Source organism: Chiroxiphia lanceolata, chromosome 12 (genome assembly GCF_009829145.1).
Source record: "Chiroxiphia lanceolata isolate bChiLan1 chromosome 12, bChiLan1.pri, whole genome shotgun sequence".
Classification (NCBI taxonomy): Eukaryota; Metazoa; Chordata; class Aves; order Passeriformes; family Pipridae; genus Chiroxiphia; species Chiroxiphia lanceolata.
In genome coordinates this window covers 13,077,791-13,097,809 of record NC_045648.1, presented here as the reverse complement: position 1 = coordinate 13,097,809, position 20,019 = coordinate 13,077,791, and the positions used below count along the sequence as shown (strand labels likewise).

At 36.1% G+C, this 20,019-nt stretch overlaps 1 protein-coding gene across 1 annotated transcript in view; it reads left to right on the top strand.

Annotated features, from left to right (window-relative positions):
• The window catches only part of WDR72 (WD repeat domain 72), a 104,340-nt gene that overhangs the window by 30,495 nt on the left and 53,826 nt on the right, over window positions 1-20,019 (top strand). Inside the window, 2 exon segments of the mRNA XM_032700629.1 lie at window positions 915-1,120; window positions 16,977-17,794. Coding sequence (XP_032556520.1) covers window positions 915-1,120; window positions 16,977-17,794 — 1,024 coding nt within the window.

Below are 20,019 nucleotides of genomic sequence, written 5' to 3'. Positions count from 1 at the left end.
ACTTAAGGGAAAAACATTTCACGTTCTAGCTGATATTTAATACTTGAAAAATCCTTCGGATGTACTCTATCTCTGATATTTATAGGAAACATGCTATTTCAGCAATTTCTTTTAATTCCTATAGGAAATGTGCAGTATATAATAGTAGCTCATTTCAAAGACATTTAATCTCAGTTTAGATATCTTTAATGGGAGTTACAAATAAAGCACTATTACTAAAATTATTACTAAACAAATTTTTACTAAAATAATATAACTGTGTATAGCAGCTGGAGGAATCAAATTCCCTAAAGCCACACAAGAGATGATACAGTCTCTGAAACATTGAATTCAAATCCCTAATGACTGAGCCACATGTATATTTGGGTGTTTACAAACTGTCTTTACCTCTGGCACTTTTAGGGATGGAATGAAAAATTGAGCTTTGTCTTGCTATTTGTAATCTAGAACACTAGAGGACAGCACTAAAATATTACATAAGTGTGTTATTGTTTACACTGTTAATGATATAGGTGCTCTGAGAGGGCTTTGTGAGAAGAAAACCAATTACTCTTTTGAACAGTTTGGGCAAGTGGTGTTTTGTGAATATTCTTGACTCCCTTTGAAAACTGCATCTCACTTCACACACATAAAATATCTGGAGTTGCTTTTGATCTGAAACAAAGTTTTGTTGCAGTGATTTCCTTAGACATTAAGCTTTTTTTTCTTTTTAATAGCAATACTGTAGAATAGATCCTTGTGCAAAATTATATTTTTAAGTTCTGAAAGATGAGGAATTAATTGCCTCACCTGTAAGTGTTTTGTGATTTATTTACTCACATGAAGCTTGCTATGTTAATACTATGATCCTTCCACAGAGATATGGAATACTGTAGTTCCCTGAAAAAGTTACAGCCTCTCCTGTGTTTCTCCAGGCACACTGGAACGACATGAAACAGGTGAAACAGCGAGAGCAATTCTTGCTGCTATTGAAGATTCCGAATGCTTAGTGACAGATGCTCCACTTCTTGTATCTCAAGAGTCAAAAAGAAATAAGAATTCTGGATACAAACACTCGAGTTCCTATAAGCATGGCATGGGCCCTTACAACTTTATTCATGCAGAAAAATCTTCAGATAAGGTAAGAAGGAAAAGTAGAATGTTTCTCAAGAGTCATGAGTTGTTATCCAAATTCTTTACCCTTAAACCCTCACTGATATATAGCTGTGTGTAAGTGCCATGTGGCTTGGGTTTAGTTTATAAAGGCTTCTTCTGACTGGCTCAGTTTTTATGCCTTCAGCAACCTCATTTCATAAAGAAACCCGCTTTGCAATCAATGTATTTTGGAATTCTGCTCTCTTTCAATAAACAGAGGAAGTCACGTCTGCTTTCCTCAACCCTCAATGTAGATAGAACTATTTTCCCACAAGTAACGAAAATGAAAAATGCTTTCCTCAACTCACGTGTGGAAAACAGACTTGAGGATGGTCTCTGGCCTTTTCTGACTTTATTAATTATAGTAAATGAAGTACTGGATATTTCCAAAACTGTCTGCATCAAGTACAGCTAATCTAAGTTTAGTTCTTGAATTATCTGGTCTTTTCTTCATTGTATCTACAAATTTGCGCATAACATTGAGTTTATAACGATGTAGTTTAACTCTTAATATTTCTCTTTGACCCTTTTACTAACCTTAGTCTGATTTCTAAAGTTCTTTTTGATCCCATTTCTGAAAAGTCTTATTAGAGCGAAATCCTGCTGAGCATGTTGTGGGCAGATGGTGCACTAGTTGGCCTTGACACAGAATCTGATCTCCCTGTTTATTAAAAGGAAGAGTTTCTTCTTTCCTTTTTAAATAGGAACAAGGCAAAAAGTTTTGGGAGTTGCTTAGAGTGAAGTTTTAGGCATATCTGTTAAAATGAAATTGCACGGATTTAACAAAGTGGCTGGAAAGAAAATGTGCTGCTTATGGAACATGGGAAAATAGTTTTTTGTCAGTTTTTAAGTGTGGAGTTTAACCTGCTTTGGGAATTATCGTGATCTTAAATGAGGAGAATATCACAGTAGGCAACAGGGAATTGTAATAATTTTAGTGCTTTTCTTGACTCAATATTCATCTGGGCTGCTCTGATTTCTCAATACAATATTCCATATTCTTGTTTAAATGTTCATAATTATCTTTTCCAAGTGAAAATGTTTTTATTGAGAATGTTATTGATGTCTTTTAGACTTTTCTTGTCAAAATACTTTCTTGGTTTTTTTAATTTCCCCTTTTTTTTTTTGTCGTTATAGACCTGTTAGGTTAGTCTAATTTTGTAATAAATTAAGTTCTGTACTTGGGAAACCACTTTTCATTCATCAAAAATGTGTCACCCATTGCAATCCAGAGCTGCTTCCCCTTCAGTCTGCATTAGAGAAGGTTCTGTAGATTGGTGTGGGAGATGCTGGAGGCTAAATATATATCTAGTGTAGCTGAACCTGGGAAGAGATAACAATGGACATCCCCTTAATGCTATTCCAGAAGCCCAACACAGGCTGCACAAACGGAGTGTGGAGCTCTGCAGCTTTTTTTAGCCCTGTTTTGTTTTTGCTGAAATGAAGGCTTGTTATGAACTCTACTGTTTTTCTCAGTTTTTCTGCAGGAAACTTTTTTTTTGGTTTGTTTCAAAAAGTGCTGCATTGACTCTTTCGAATTCTTGTATTTAGCATCTTGAAATAGACTGTGGAAATTGAGATCCCATGAAATAACTGAGAGGACCGTGGGTATCAACCTTCAACATTCCATACCATATTCATAAAAGCATGTAATTAGCATACAGATGAAACATCATGAAACTCTCAGATTATAAAAGGTTTTAATAGAGAATGAGTATTTCATTATAATTTCCTTCCTTCGCAAATTGTGTATATAGACATTTAACAAACATACTAAATTGTTAATAACATTTCTATCAAAAACCCCTGACACCATCAATTTTAGCCTATTTTAAGAACTCCATTTCCAGAAGATTTATGTAACAGAAAAATGAAGGGGTAACTATTCTATCCTCCGGCATTGTACTGTGAGTGATCCTTTGTACAATGAGATGATCCACGTGAAGGCTTCAAGTAATATTCAGCATTTCTTCTTACTCTTTATATTATGTTTGTTTACCATTCCTATATATTTAAGGCAAAAGAAGATTTCCAAAATAATGTCGCTCTCAGTCATCCTAAGAAAAAAGATATCCTCACATAGTAGTCCAACTTCAAGGCTTTCTTTCAAAACATTTGCCATCATGTAATCACAGATACAAGGCAGAATGTTTTGATTTTCATGGTGTTTTGACCATTTAATTCTTTTATTGTGCAGCACGTGCCAGTGGGAGTAGCCAATAACAGATGACTGTGACAAATGGAGTTAACACAAGATCCATATTAATGTTGTCAAATCCCCCAGATATATTTAAACAGATTTAATTACTTTTTAATGTCGAAGACCCCCAAATATACAGGTTAATAGTTCTTCAAGAAAGCTTTACTTAATACGTGAATGTAAAACCTCTCATAAAAATGAAACTTTTATATTGGCCTTAGTCATTGACGTAGGGTATTCATCAAGTCAGCAATTTGTGTGGCAAAGTGCCATTTGAATAGTGTATTGTTAGAATACTTATGGTCCACTTGACAAGGGCTCTTGCTGTAAATAGTGCAATTTGACTCCAGCTGTTAAAGAGTGGCTTTGACAGCAGCCAAATAGAATGGAGATGCTTTACTGCACCGCAGAAAAATCAATATTGGGTTCTTGTTCATAGTAACCTGGTTTTTTTTTTTTTTTTTCCCCCCCAGATTTATACAAGACTATCTAGAGTTCATTTGCGAAAGTTTAAATATTATTTCGAAAGTGAGGCTGTTTTATTTTCAGAGTAATGTTGGTGATGAATGGTGCTCGTGTTTAGTTAAAAAGAAAAAGATAGTACTTTGTGGAAATACACTAATGTGATAATGCAGCATTTTTTCAACTCTCAGTTTATTGGGATGGATATTAGGATGTGGGTGCATAAGTTGTGTAATGAATGACAAAAAAATGATCTTTTCTTCCTCTTAGTTTTTTTTTTCCTTTTTGTAGTGCCGCTTCAGTATCCCTGTCAATTTTCTAAGTATAGGGGTCTTTTTAAAGCAGATTTCTTTGTTGTTCTCCCTGTAACAACCCCCACAGATGTTGACTATCTGTAGTGCCATTGTAGATTTTCCTGAAGCATAGTCTTGCTAGTGCTGAACAGTTTTCCAGCAGCATTCAGTGACACGAGGTTGCTATGATACCTGGCCAGTAGCAATAGGTATTGAATCACTGCTCTTAATTACAATAGACTACACACTAGACTCTGTGCTCATGGTGTTTATATGGAACTAGCTCTCATTATACCTTTAAGTCATAGTTATATTTGAAAATTGGAGCTGTGTGAAAAGCTGATTTTAAAAGAAAAATTGAAATGCTTCAGTGCGTCCTATGAAGATTTCATTGATGCACAGAAAAAGCTGGATGTGTCTGGGAATTGTTTTCCTGATGTTCCAGAAATCTTTCATGTTAGAAAGTTTCCTAGCTTTTCAGCTTCAATAATTTGGATATAGATGTGTGTTTTTCACGCACTAATATTTGTAGTGATTTCAGTAATGTAATTAGAATCTTCTGTGTAAAAATGTTGGAGGAAGAGCAGCTTCTAAAACCTGCCAATAGTTGCTAATACTTGAATTCTTGAATTATGCTACTGAAGAGGGAAAAGGGAATGCTACATTAGAAAAGGGAAATTTTTACTGTGTATCTAAGAAAAGACAAAGATGGGGGGAGAAATGTATTTATTTATATGTGAACTGTTGTAGGAGTGTTAGGTATATGTATTGCTTGATATATAAACCCAGCAATTTTTTAAAATACCCAGTATTAAGAGTTCTAAAGAACTTGATATTCACTTAAATAATAGTATACATAGCTACTCTAAAAAAATATGTAAAGTCAAGAATGCTCAGAAATTATAAATAATAAATAAATATCTATTTTGTTGCTGCATAGAATAAGTAAGAGACAAATGAAGACTGTAGGACAATAGCGGTTATTTGTTTTAGTATAGCAAAGGAAGCAATTTGAAAATAAAATTGTTATTGGAAGCCTGGAAAATCACTACTAGTTAAATCTTACTGATGGAAAAATTGGTAGAAAAATGGAAATGAGATACAAGCACAAATACAAAATAATACTTAGCAAATAGGAAATCAAGAATGGTACCATAAACAATGGTGTTGTAGGCATGGATTCCTTTAATTTCTTTCCTTTTATAATATTTAGAGTATTGTTATAGGGAATTACAGATCTTGATCATTTCTGTGAAGTGGATTATTAAGAACAAAGCAAAAGAGAAAATAGATATTTCTCCTTGAAGTTGGTAACCTTATGTTGTTGCTTCCAGGATATTTTTTTTTTCTGGAACCAGTGTTCAGTAGCTTTATTTAGTAGTATATTAAGTAAGTGTAATAGGAAAATGAGTGAAGAAAAAAAGAGCTTGATATGTAAGATATATTTTTTTTTCTCTGTAATTCAGTTGCAAAGCATTTCAGTACTACATTTCCTGTGAAATTTCACAGTTAAGTATTTTATCAAGGCACCAGAGTAACAACATAACTACAGCGAAGCAATAGCTTCAGAGTTATGGGATTAAATTTGTACCAGTTAAAAGGAATCCTGATCCTGAGAGCTATTGATAGCTTTGACCACATGCCATCTCTGATGAAAGTTATTGTAGTTTTTGAAATGGTCCACCAAGTTAAGAGTTTGTTGGTTTGTGTTTTCTCCATTGATCACCTCAAAGCAAAATGGAAGCAAAAAGTTGCCATTGTGATCTTGTAGCACATTTAAATCTTGTAGGTGAGGCTGGCAATCAACACAAGCTGACAGAAATCTGATAAGAAGCCTTAACTATTTATTTCAAGGCTTCTGACCCTGTTTCTATATACATTTACAAGCTTTTCTTCTCTTACTATACTGAAGGTGACTGACTTAAAATTTTTGTTTTCCCTGCCTAGACAACTAATTGAACTGTGTGATAAAGCTAAAGAAGGTGCTGGGGTGTCCTACTAGAAATAAATCTGAGGTCAGTGTCAACAGTCCTTGTGAATTAGTCCATGTTGAGGGATGATTTTTGAAGCTAACCCAGCTATTGCTGTCATCTTTGTCTTCTCCCATCCCTCCAGCACCATGCTGCAATTCCCTTCTCTGTCCCTTGGACACTCTAGCAAATTTTACATTTTGTTTTTTAGGAGACATATCTTTATAATTAGAAACATACAGTTTCTATCTTGCGGAAGTGCTGTTCATGATCTTATTTGTCACTTAGGACTGTTTCTTTTAGGTCTGGATGTGGAGATGGGCATTTTCTCCTCTTAGATTTTACTTTTACTACTTTCTAGTCCATAAATTGTGATTTCTTGTGTAGATCAGCCTAATTGATTTTCCTTCTAAGTGCTCTACCTAGTTCTAAAATAAATTACAGCATCTTTGTTCTAATATTTATATTTCATATTATCCAATGGTGTTCTTGAAAATTCTCCACTATTCATGAGAGGCACATGGTGGAATCTTCATACTTGTGATAATCATCTTTTCCTTTCTAAACACTGAATTCCTGACCTCTTATTGTTTAATTAGTATTACTTTAGTGAAGAAAAACATTAACAGGAATTCAGAGTAAATTCAGGGTGAGAATTTTTTAGGTTTCCACCTCACACAACTATTTAAAAAAAAACAAACAGTGACTCTGTCAGAAGCACATCAGCATCTGAAATGTATTTTAGAAATTGGACTTGCAGCAAACAAACCTTACTGTGCAAAAGAAAGATTTGCTATCTGCTGCTTTCCTTCTGATAGCTAAATCTCATTTAAATAGCAGAAATAAAATCCTAGACTAAACTGTGGTTCAATTTCAAACTAAGTAACAGCAGTGGTTACATATTTTTTATATATTAATATTCAAAACCCGATTTGTTCTAGTGGTCAGATTTAGTTCTTGCAATACTTATGGGAAAGGATGGATCATCCAAGCAGACATCTGAGAATGTTTCTTTGTTGTCCTTCTGGAAGCCCCATCAGTAAGATTGAACAGACCTCAAGGAAAGAACAGTTAGAAATCTGTGCACAGAAACTGAGCTGCCATCCTGATACATCCTTAGGGTCTGAAGAAAGACCAGCTTGCCTATTACTGAGTTTTCAAGAATGGCACTTTGTAGGATTCACAGGATTTTAATATTTAAGAATTTAATCCCATGGTTTTTTCTGCTCTTTTTCATGTGATTTGATCCAGAACTTTTATGCAGACAAATTTTCTTGGTGGAATTCTTATAATCTAAGGTAGGAAATGCACTGTCAGAACAGCCTGGGACAAGTATGTTGTTTCAGTTGGAGTCAGCAGTCAGACGTGGTTTGGTAACTTAATTTTTATATGCATCAATCCTTCTTAGGACAAAGCAATTCTCATGCTTTTGCCCTCCTCCTGAGGTCATGTTGGCAGTATCTGTGTTCAGCATTATTCTCACAGATATTTTGAATGTTCGTTCATCCAGTAAATTGTTCAGTATAATAATTCCTAAATCCTGAGTCAGTAGTCTGTGTTTTTGGATGGCTGTAGCATTGTTGTCCAGTGGTGATCAAGGTAACTTTAGAGATGTTCCATCTTATGACTTTCTGAGTGCTGAGTGAGGATGAAAATGCTTTTGCTACACCCATCACTGAGCCCTAAACATTTCTGAAGATATGGTTAGGAAATTTACTTCTACATTCCGAAAAAGTATATAAATATAAAGAGAGTATTTGAATATTGAGTGTATAAATAATACTTAATTTAAAAAACCACCTTATTCTTTCTTCCATCTAAGCTTTTCATGGTGCAGAGAGTGTCTGTGTTAGAAATGGATCTTAGTCTGACATGAGTGGATCTCCAGTTCACTTTATGTTCTTTCTATGATAAAATTATTAGACAAGACTTTGTCAAGAGTATTTGTTTAGAATTTCTGATAGTGTACCCAGACAGGTTGTGACATGAGTTTTAGAGCAAAGCAAAAGTTGTCTGTATAAAATAGTCTGTATATCATATATGTTTCTTAAGGTATTTTCTTGAAAAACAAAAAATATAGAAACTTGTTTCCTAGTGTGAAAAACTTACGTGAAGAATATTCTGATATTAGCTTTACTTGCCTGTTATTCTTTGATACCTTTTTATGATTTGTCTCCAGGATGACCTTTATATGTACACTTTATTAAATCCAGTAAAAAACCCAAAGTTCAGTATTTGCGATGGAGAGAAAAACAAAATTGAGAAGCATTGATTTCATACCAGATCTCTACATTGACCAATAGATGTGTTAGCAATTCTTCCTGAACAATGAAAATGTTTGTGGCCAGGAGATCCATGGACAACAATCTGCCTGACAGTGGCCACATGTGATGGGAGAGGGTTTCTTCAGTCCTTAGTCTACTCATTACACAGCTTGAGCTTGAAGATCCTTCCCTAATTACTTATATTGGGCCACAAACTCATCAGGAGTGATGCTGCAGTTACTGTTGGAAGTGCTGGGCAGATAGTAATGCTCTGCACTGGGATTTTAAAAAAGAAAAGAGGGAGAAAGGTTACGGTGTTGGAAGGAGAGAGGTTCTTACGATTAAGTTCACAGTGAAGCAACCTTGAAAAACATTGTAGTTTCTTTATGGGAGGTGGATTTTAGGATGATCTGGGCATCCTCAATAATATGACCAGAGCTGTTGTAATGAATACTATGATGAAAGCAATGAAAGGCGAGTTCAAAGCAGTTTATTTAAGCTAGTTCATATGGGAAAATTCAGTATGAATTGACACGTTTGTTTGGGACTGCATTGTCCAAATGAGGAAGCCTCAGGTCAGGCATAAATTGTGCTGTGAAAGCAATTGGGGCACTACTATGACTCCAGACTTTGTACATATAGTCCTTTATATGTGAGTACTGAGCTTTAAAAAGGGTAAATTAATAGGAAGAAAAGTTCTGAATGCCTCCCTCAAGAGGATCCTCTGTCCTGTGACTGAGTGAAGTGTGTGAAGGTGAGGAACATGAGTGACCTTAGTATAGTGACACCATGACTCTGTATGACACCCGTGCACAAGGCCAGCATTGCTCTGGAGTGGATGAGCCTCCCCTGTTTGTGTATTCTGGGAGGCAGTGGATGCTTTTAGTGACAGAAACTCTTCACATGCTCCCTACATTCAAAGCTCCAGGAGGTGGGCAGGGTTAGACACAGGAGTGTGATATGTGGACTGCTGATTCAAGCTAATATGGATTAGAAAGTGGATAAGGTTTTTATGGGGAGATGAAAGTGTAGCTGATAATTTGCATCCTTTCTTCCTCTGCAGGTTCTTTCAGAGATGGTACATGGTGTATGTTTAAGTGCTATTTCAATTATATACCTGCTGTTTGTGTAACTATTTTTAACTGAATGCACCTTTGCACATATCCTGGATTGCTCATCCTTTCAGCAGAACAAGAAAATAAGACAACTGTATATTGCAAAAAGGTTATGAAGTGAAGAAGGCGGGTTTGCTGATGCGATTTACCTCAAATAACACACCATCTGATGTTATTGTTGAACAATAGGCTATTTTTCAATTACAAATAGATATGATTGGAAGACCATATTTATGCCTAATTATTAACAGTTATTCAAGCATCCCCTGGAGAATTTGAAGTTTCTCTTATGTATTGTGTGGCTAGAATTTTGATCTAATCTTTTAAAAAGTGAGCACTTTAAGAAATATAAGATAGAGAAATCTGTAATGAAGGTCCAAGCCTCTCTTGAATGGTCTGTACTCTCCAACACTTTTAGTACTCTTCCACTGAATGATCTCTTTGATGGTTTGCTGTATGCTGTGCTGCTGTCATGGGAAAAAGCTATATTAATTTTTCTTCTTGATTTTCTTTTCATGATCAAACTAATTAAATTAGGCTTTCTAAATTCAGAATTGACTTAGTGCTAACTAGACATGTTAAGTTACACCAAGCTTTTAGTTTTATATGTAGAAACCACAGCAAAAAAATTTGTTTCCTAGTAGATAAAGAGGTGGTGTGTTCATGGTGTAGATTTAGGATGAGCTATTTGAAATCCCGAGATTTTTGTGGAACTTGCTAACAATATTTTATGCTCATAAACCAGTTTGAAGCCCCAAACGCAATTTCATTTATCTTTATATTCTAAGCTTTATAGACTCTGCAAAAGTGTCCATCTGTTCAGCTGAGATTGCTTTCAAATAGTGAGTGGTCAGAGAGACTTAGCTGATAAGGTCAAAGGAGCCTCTTGACCCTGTGGTACTTGCCAAAGCAATGGAGCAAAGGGACTGATATACAGTAGATACAGCTTGCTAACGTGATCTCCACTTTAATTGGTAATGATAGCAAGAATACACAGTAAAGTCATTGCTGAAAGAAAACAAAAAGTATCCAATATAGTAATTTATTACCAGTCAGTGGGTTTCACGCACTGGGTTGTTTTACCCCTGCAGTGGTCAGAGAAAGCAAAAAGGTACTCTAACACTTAACTGAAATGGATGCCTGCTGCTATCAGAGATGCATGGTGGTCAAACGATTGCCTGTGCCATTAGCTTGGTAATGTTTTCTCTATTGTAAACTCAGCTCCCCATGTTCTTCCTGTGCATCAGCTGCAGATTGAAGGCTTTCTCGTTTGTCTTCTATTTGTGCTGCCAATCATCAAGCTGCTGTCCACCAAGCACATTTCAAGGAGGCAATTTTTTTTGCTCCTATCGACTACCATCTCTAGCAACCGGGGGCTCAGAGGGCTTAGAAATAAATTTAATGCTTTAATTTACACCGTGCCAGCCATTTTGTGCATTGTTTATGTATTGTTTTTCTGAGACAATACAGGTTTCCTATCTTGCAAAACTATACATGAGATAGCACCTGCAAACGTGTCCCCAAACATAATTCATAAGAAAGAATTGCAGGTACTATATTTATATTTATGTAATAGAAAAAGGCTGAAGAAAAAAATATCTGTGCAAGTAAGGACAATTTTTAAGCTATACTGTAGCTAAAATAACAAACAAACACCAAAAATGCAAACCCAAACTAAACAAAAGTAGAACACAGCCATTCCTTCCCACCATCAGAAATAAGACATCATGGAGAATAGAATAAGTTATGGCAATATGTTAATGTTTAAGACCCTTAGGTGTAATAGCCATGCTTCAAGTAACAGTTCTTTGAGCTCCACAAAGTACAAATATAAGAGACAGGGTAGAAGTACCTAAATAATTTTACAAGCAGATGTGTGATGTGCTTATCTTTTTGTGAGCCCAGAGCCAGACCAATAACGAGATGCAATTCTGAGAAATTATGAGCTCTGAACTTTTACTGACAATGCAGTGACTGGCTTGATCAAGAGACACAAAATTCTTAATTGCAATACATTTTGGTTGACAAATTCTACTCTCCTGCCCTTCTCTGTCACTTCTGTAACCAAGGTTCTCCACAATTTATTTTTTAAAAACCTAAATAGTTTTATTGTCAATGTCATTGGTTGCTGCAGAGGTAATGAAGAGTGATTCAAACATGTAATAGTCTTTAAAGTTTCTAGTGGCTTTGTAGTGTAATAAAAGGGTCAGATTACAGCAAAGACAGATGATGAAAATAAGTGTTAATTGAAATAAGCATAACTTGGTTGATGTTAGTGGATTGTGATATACTCCCTCACAAGAGATAGCTCAAAGGAACAGAATTAAACCCCTTGAAACTTACATAATTTAAGAAGTTATTAGAATCAGTAGGATGTCTCACAATTATGCTTTATTTAACATGATTCATTCTGCTGGCAATAGGAACTTTGGTACCAGTTTTCTGTCATTTTATCCTGTTGTGTTTGGGATAAAGTGAGAGTGCAGTGGATAAAGAAGGCCAAAAGTCTGAAACAAATATCACATTTAATACTAAAGGACTTGTTTTATGTAGAAGCTGATACTACCCATGCTTTGAGAACTGAGCGACTTCTTGTCAGTGGTATCAAAGTGGTGTCTGAGTATATTTTGAGTCCAGTTTGCCTTCTAAAAACCTACCTTGTGATTTTACCACTTTATTTCCTTTACGTAAAACGAATGTCAAGATCATTCCTGTCAAATCTGTTTTTAGTACAAAACCCACAATAGAACACATCTGGTAAAGGAAGAGGGTGTGTGGAGAAAGTGCATATATATGAAGAGCTGAAACAATATGGGAATCCTTGCCAGTTAATGGAAGTGTGTATTTTAAGTGGAATAGCATTCTCAGAACAAGTTGGATCCCTGTGGAAAAAGGCCTTTAGAGATGAGAAGGCAGCTAGGTAAAATAACACTTGAGTTGTACTTCCCATGAAATTTTTATGTGATATGTCTGTCTTAAACCTGTTAAAGATAATGGCATATATTGGTGTGGTTGGGGGCCACAGTATAAGCCCCCCTGCTGCCCCTTTCCCATAGACAGGGGGAAATTTTTCCTTAGATGCTAAGGTAAGAATGAATAAAGGAAGAAAAGAGGTAGAAGAACAGGTTTGTAACTTGTAGAGCAGTGATGAATTACATGCCAGAAGGAGTCAATTAAAGTGAGTCTTCAAGTTTGTTGCCCCATCCCTGAAGAATGGGAAGGTCCTTGAATGTGCACAAAGGAAGGGAAAAACTGGTGAAAGGGCTAAAAGGAATCTTCTAAGCTCTTTGGACTTGTTTAGTTTGGAGAAAAGGAGGCTGAGGGGTGGCCTCGTTCCTCTCTATGGCTTCCTGAGGAGAGGTGCTGAGATTATCTGCCTGTTATCTGGTGATAGGACAGTGGGAATGCTTCAAAGCTGTGTCAGGAGGTTTAAAGTGGGCATTGTTTTACCAAGAGGGTGGTCAAGCACTGGAACAGGTTTCCTAGGGGGGTGTTCAATGCCCCAAGCCTGTGAGTGGTTAATGGGCATTTGGACAACGTCCTTAACAGCAGGAGGCCTGAGCTGGTCAGGTAGTTGGACTAGATGATCACTGTAGGTCCCTTCCACCTGTTCAAGCTCTTGTCTGATCCTGGCTTAAACATTTTCAGTGGCAAACCAGGGAGATGCTGGGAGATAGTTGCCATGCATGGAACATAGCTTGGCCTTTCAAAGGCTCCCTGCATTGTACTCTGTCCTGCATTTAGAAAGTTTGTTGTTCTTCTGGTTAGTGATGCACAAGAGGTTCATGAATCTCAGGATATTTTAGCCTGTAGCCAGACCTCTTGCTTTTTTAAAGCTTACAGTCCACGTCAAAAATAAAGTTTAAAATTAGAAATGGTTAAACTAGAAAAGGGAAGGGTACAATATATGATGTAAATATCTGCTTTTCGATATCCACCTTCAAATGCTATTCCCAGCTCTCTAGTTTGTAGTTAGTTTTATGGGTTTCCCTCCTTTTTCTGTCATCTTCTGTTACAGAAAATAACTTGTCCATATTTCCTAAATAGCATTTTATGTCTTAAGCTTTAGATGTCCACCTTCTTTCACTGGAATGAAATGCCTATGCCAGAGAGCTGATATAACTTGATAGATGCTTTTAGGATCAATGTCAATAAGCTTTCATATTGCCAATAAACAATAAACATCTATTGTGACTTCACATGCAGGAGCATCACCAGATGTCTCAACAGATTGACATTGTCACGGTATTTCCCTTTGTTAGGATGGTGATTTTACTGAAGGTTTCTAAATGTTAATCAGCCAAATATAAGTGTATAGACAGAGAAAATGATAGGCCAAATAATAATAGCTTCTATGAATGTCAAAGGTAGCCTGTGAATTCCAGTGTTTGCATTCCATGAGGTTGAGGTTCTCCCTATGTATTAGGAAACAGCATAATTAAAGATTAAAATAATCCTAGTGCTTAACTACAACGTGTTATTTTTTTAAAAAAGGAAAAAGGAAAGGGATAAAAAGAAAACCTGAACAAGCAGTTATAATCTCTTACTTATGACTCCCTATGGAGATCTTTAAATGAGATTATGTATTTAGAGTGCATCCTCATCTGGTGGGAGCATCATTCTCTAAATGACAAAAAAAGCCAAATTATATTACTGCCCAAAACTAAATAGCCAAATAACTAAAGGTTAGAGAGTCGATTCTTTCCTTGTGTTGTTCTTACTACAATATTAAAAATTTAAAAATAGCTAATGCTCTAAAATCATAGTTTGTAATGTAAAAAGAGTTAGGTAAGGAGTAGTCATGAGAAGGAAGATGTCATCAACATTGCATTCCAGTTAAAGCTGCCCTATTTACTAACACTTGCTGGTTTCTTTTAAGATTTGACTATTTTCAACAGAAAGTTCCTTGTGTAAATGGAATATTTCAAATAATCTAGGAAATGAAAACTAACACAGTGATCCGTGTCACTTGTGATATGGAAGCTGGCATGATGGTTTGCAAAAGTATTACTGAGCTAAAAAGTTGCTTCTTGATGCTGTTCTTCCTGCTTGTACGTGTTTGCCTGGGAATGTGAAGGGGACTGAGCACAGTGCTGAGAGCACGAGCTTGTGCAGGACAACAAAAACACCCAAGTCATAAGTGCTTAAAGATAAGGGCAGAAGTGTCAACAAGGAGTTTACACTCCTTCACTTCTGGTATTTTCCTGAAGGTAAAAGATACTTCTTTACTAGATACAGTCAGGATTATGATACAAGGTGTTGTAATCATAACTGTACCCTCAGATGATCCTTTGGGTACCTTCATGAAATGCTGTGTGGTGGTGCAGCATGATGATTCTTGTGAAAGAAAGGAGGTGTTCTACAAACTCATCTGGAGTCTCCCTCTTGGACAAAAATTTACACTTTTATCGTTATAAAACAAATTTATTGGAGTATTCTGAAAGATTCAACTCTGTCATTTAGTTCAGTTTCTGATATTTTTTTTTAGTATTGTGCAAAACATTTGTTCCAAATGACATTTTTTTATGGCTTTTTTTCCCCTCAGAAAATAGGTCTTATTGAAAAATTAAGATAATTCTTCTAAAATCTGAATGCTTGTCATGAATTGTACACTAGTATTTTTATCATTGCAGACTCTTCATTGGTTGGTATGTAGATTTAGACCTTTTATAACAAAGGAAAAAAAAAAACAGTAAGGAAGCAGCCAAAGGGCCTGATACTTTATTGTGCCCCCACAGTAAGTTTTGTCTTCTTTCCAAAACCCGTAGAAGCTGTGTCAGAAAAATTCTGTCATTCTGAGAGTGCACAGGCACAGAAAGCTTTATGGGGAAAAAGGCAACAGGAGCAGGAAATGCTTTTCTTCTGAATTTGAAGATGTGTAAAGTGGAAAGTCCACTATTCTAAGTGGATCTTGATTGGAATGTGGGATCTGAGGTGATGTGCCATGTTTCCTCTCCTTAAACACTCTCAGGTATGAGCCAGCACAATAAGCCAAAACAGAGCAGCTCTTTTGGAGAGTTCATGGGAAACTGGGAGTGGGGGAAAAACCAGTATGGAATGTTTTCCATGTAGAGAAATATCCCAATGGCTACAGGACAGATTTTTGTAATTTCCCCCTCTTGTTGCTGCCTTCATGTATCCTTCATTAACATGGCTTTATATAAATTATTTTTCTTCATTCCTGTGTTTATCCTTACTCCTTCCTTCTTTCCACAGTTCTACTTCCAGAGTATCTGATCTGTGGACTTTATGCTGTAATAGAGCAGACTTCCTTGTTGTAGTTTATCTTCTCAAATATTGTATTCTTTTTGCATGTTTGGACTACGTTCTGTCTAAGACCGTAATGTCCAGGACAGATTGTTTTTGAGGGGCATTTCTGTGGACAAATTCTTCTGTGATATCAGTATAAGAAACTGATTTTTAAAGTGTTCAAAGACATCTCTTCCACTGGAGTTTGCCACAGCACGGTATCTACCCCATGCCAAGGATATTGGTAGAAGAAGATATGTAAAATTTTGTTCTTAGTGATGATTTATCATTTAAATAATGAAACTACATGAATAAAACAGAGGAGAAAAAAAAGTGAAGATAATTTGGAACATTTCCTGTTGTGTTTCAGCTGGTACTTATTACGGTTCATAATTAAGTTCATGTGTCAGTCTAAAGTTGTTTACTAACTGTAACTGTTCTCAAATCTTTATTTCTGCCAGATTTTAGGAAGTTTCAAAAACTATTTTCTTGGGGCATTTATTAGCATCAGTAATCAGCCATGTGTATTTATATCAACACAATTATCATGTACGTAGAACTGAAATGCTGCTCTACAAATCCTGAGAAAGGACTTTAAAGTTGGGGAAGAAGTATGGAGAATTTTAGAAAGATCCAGGTTGAAAATGGGGTGGCACATGGTGAAGTCAGTTGTTCACGAACATTGTAGTAGCTCTGTAGCCTTTTCCTCTCAGTTATTTTCAGCTAGGGTAATTAATTTTGTAAATGGAGATTTATACATGTAAGTTCCTTATTGTTGCTGATAAAGTATGTGTGACTTCACTCAGAACGAAGTAACTTTTAGATAGCTTTGCATGTTTTGAAATGGTAAAAGGTGTGGTGGTCTCCATCCCATACATATATCAAATTGCAACAAGGCATTACAGACATTTGGGGTGTGCAAGAATTTTGCAACATCATAGGATTTGCTTCCCTAGCTTTATTTTGTAAAAACAAAAGCTGTATGCTTTAAAACTTGCCAAGAAGTCTTTTAACTTGAAATGAGACTTAGCAGAAGAAATACCAGCCTAGAGTTTTTGTAAAGATAAATTCAAGCCGGTGTTGTACCCTTTACATGTACATGTCTCTGTGTATCTTAAGCTATTTAGAAGCAAATCTTTTTTTCCTTAGTAACAAGTGAATAAATATAATTAAATTGAACTTAGTAGAGTTAACAATTTCATCTATTCCATTGGCAGTTCTGTGTTCATATCTTGAAAATTACAAAGTGCTCTGGATTTGTGTTTGGACATTTAATATTTTTCTTTCAGCTAACTGATACCAGCTGCATCCAACAGCCCTTTACTATTTTACCAGTTAAGACAAAATGGAACAATGCAAACTTTCATATTCTCTTATTTGATCTGGGAAAACTTGAGGAACTTCTCCTGTCATCTCAACTTGATGGATTGAAGTCGTCAAAATCATTCCACAACCAATACACTCTAGAAAGAGCTAAAAGTACTGCTGAGAAAAGGGCACTGACACTAAAAAGAAACAGAACTGCTGGTTCCATACCTCCAGTGGATGGGCAGGGAGATACTGTTTGTTCAAACCAGGTCTGTAGGGGTAATAATGTACCCAGGCCTGTGGAGGAAAGTGGTGGCATGAAAAGACAGAAAAAAATGAAGAGTTCCAGAAAGATTGGACTGCAAACATCGGGGAAACATTGATGTGACATCGCCACTGAGGCAGCTTAGCTGCTTTTGTCCTGTCTGCTACCATGGGGTGTAGATAAAGAATCAGACAATCTGTGTGTTGGACACTTGGATATCCTGAGGCTTCAGTGTCCTGTTTCTTTTGGACTTGTGTCAAGTGAGAGCCACCTCTCACTAATGTTGCCAGGATGGAACTGTGCCGATTGTGCTGTGCTAGGAGAAGGTGAAATTTTCAACTTGTTTTCCAAAAGAGTGCTCGATTTGTCAAACAAATACCTTGCTGCAACTGAAGGAGAAACTGGAAGGAAGGAGGGACCTGAGAATCTTTATGGAACAAAGGATTTGGAAACAATATTCTTCTTATTTAGCAGAATAGCTTTAATCAACAGGATAATTAATATACCTTCAGCAGTTACAGATGAAAGTGAAAGGTAAGAACTTTTTCATTATGAGTCTTCTCTTCCTTTATAGTGGTTAAAATCATTAAAAAACGTGAAACAAACTTTTCTTAAATATGTACTTTTGTAATGGAGCCTGTATTCTTTCTCTAGGGCTTTTTAAAAGGATGTTCTTTGAACAAGAGGAGATCAGGATAAAATTAGCTATCTTTACATTTTTCTGTGTAGCAGATGAGAAATGACATAAGAATTGTTTTCATCAGAACAAGAACTTGAATTATCCAGCTTCACACCCTGCTTTTCCAGAGATGACTCTTTTCTTCACAATTTAGACTAAGTAGAATAATGAGGTCTCTTTATGCACATTGTGAGAAGTGCATTAGGCACATTTGTGCTGTTTAAACTTCCACTCCCTATAAGCAACATACTTCCTTTGCCATGAAACCCTTGACTTCACAAATAAATAAAACATGAGAGCCAAGAACAGTCTGTCCTAGTTATACTGTCTAAAGTACAATATCCCCAGTAACAATAGTAGCTACTGGGAATGAATGCCTCATCGGCCCTTATGTTGTGAGAACCACCTCAAATAGCATTTATGTTACTCAAAACAAATTTATTGACTAAATGCTTTTTCAGCAATAAAGGAAAAATAACATGCTGGACATTATTTGACCAAACCAAATAGAGCATGCTAATCAGGCAACAGATATTGCCCACAGATTTGTTGTTGTTCAGCAAACGTAGGTTGGTCTGTATTTAGTATTTTAGGGACAATTAACTCCAGTGTTGGTGATGCTGTGGCCCTCAGGCAAGAAAGGGGGGACAGAAAATATTGATCTTGACGCTGCAAATATCTGTCTTCCATTAAGCTCTAAGCATTCAGCAGATCTCAAGACATATGCACCATCTCACAGGACAAAAGCAAGTTTCTCAGTTGTTTTTGCTGCTGATCTTGTTGCCTGTTGGTCCATATTCACACAAGCTTATTTCAGGATTCCAGCTTGAATGGGAATTCCTTCTATGCAAAACAGTACTTACTTGCATTGTGTATTCCAGTACTCTTTTGGAAAGACATTGTGTAATTGAAGTTAATTATCATACCAGAATCAAACATTTTTCCCTGACATGCACATGCTGACTTTGGAACATATCTCCTGTAAAATTATAAGAATAAAATTATATAGCACTCTTTTGACTAGCAACAAGTTTAAGTTTTCTCCAGCATATGTAAAACCATAAAAACTAGCATCCCTTGTAGAAATAGGTGGACTTTTGTACAAAAGAAAGAAAGAAAAAAAAAGGCATAAACTTTGGTTACAAAAATTTTATGAATTTTATGCCGAGAGTTGGAAATGTTTTATTTGGAATTTTGACATGATATAGTTTGGTTGGATTACCTCTTTTTCCAAACTGAATAGTATACCTATTATAACTCTCTCATAACTAAGTTTTAGTTTGGTGCCCTTTGTGATGCTCTGATATGGGTTGTTGCCTCCCAATGACCTCATCTAGAGAAAAGCACTTGAGTTGTATCCATTAAATTCTTCTACTGGAATTTTGTTTTGTTCATGGGTTTTGGTGGGTTTTGTGTTGTCTTTTTTCTTTGTTTTTCTCCCCATCACTATATTTTCCTTTTGAGTTCTTAAGCAACAACTGCAAGTGCTGCACAGAGACAACACACAATTATTTTCCTGGCTGTAGTTGCAAACACTTGCCTACTACAAACCTACTAGAGGTTATACCCTCTATATTCATCTCTTACATGTTCAGAAATTAGACAAGTAACCACAATTTTTATTATTGAAGGATAAAATGTTCTTTCTCAGGGAACCTGATCAGAACTAGACAGTATTTGGTGCATCTCCATCAATGCAGACCTCAGAGGTTTTAGTCACCTGGGCATTTTTCTCTTTACTGCTGGTGACAGGAAAGTTTTTTTTCTCATTATGGCTCTGTCCCATAATAGCACTGAGTTTATCTTTTCCCCTACCTTCAAGAACTGTTCCAGAACTTTAGATATGTCAGTCATACCTTTTTTCCTCCTCCAATAAATAAAGATAAGAGCAGTTGAGATAAGAAATAATATAAAATCCTTTACCTAACCTCTGTTAAACTGCAAATGACATCCCACTGCAGTCAAGAACCATCATTTTCACATGGGGTCAAAGTTCTTTGGGTGGCACCAGTGAGATGATGCTGTTGTGTCAGCATTCATGGGAGAAATGTGTTAGAGTTGTGGGAGAAATGGATTAGAG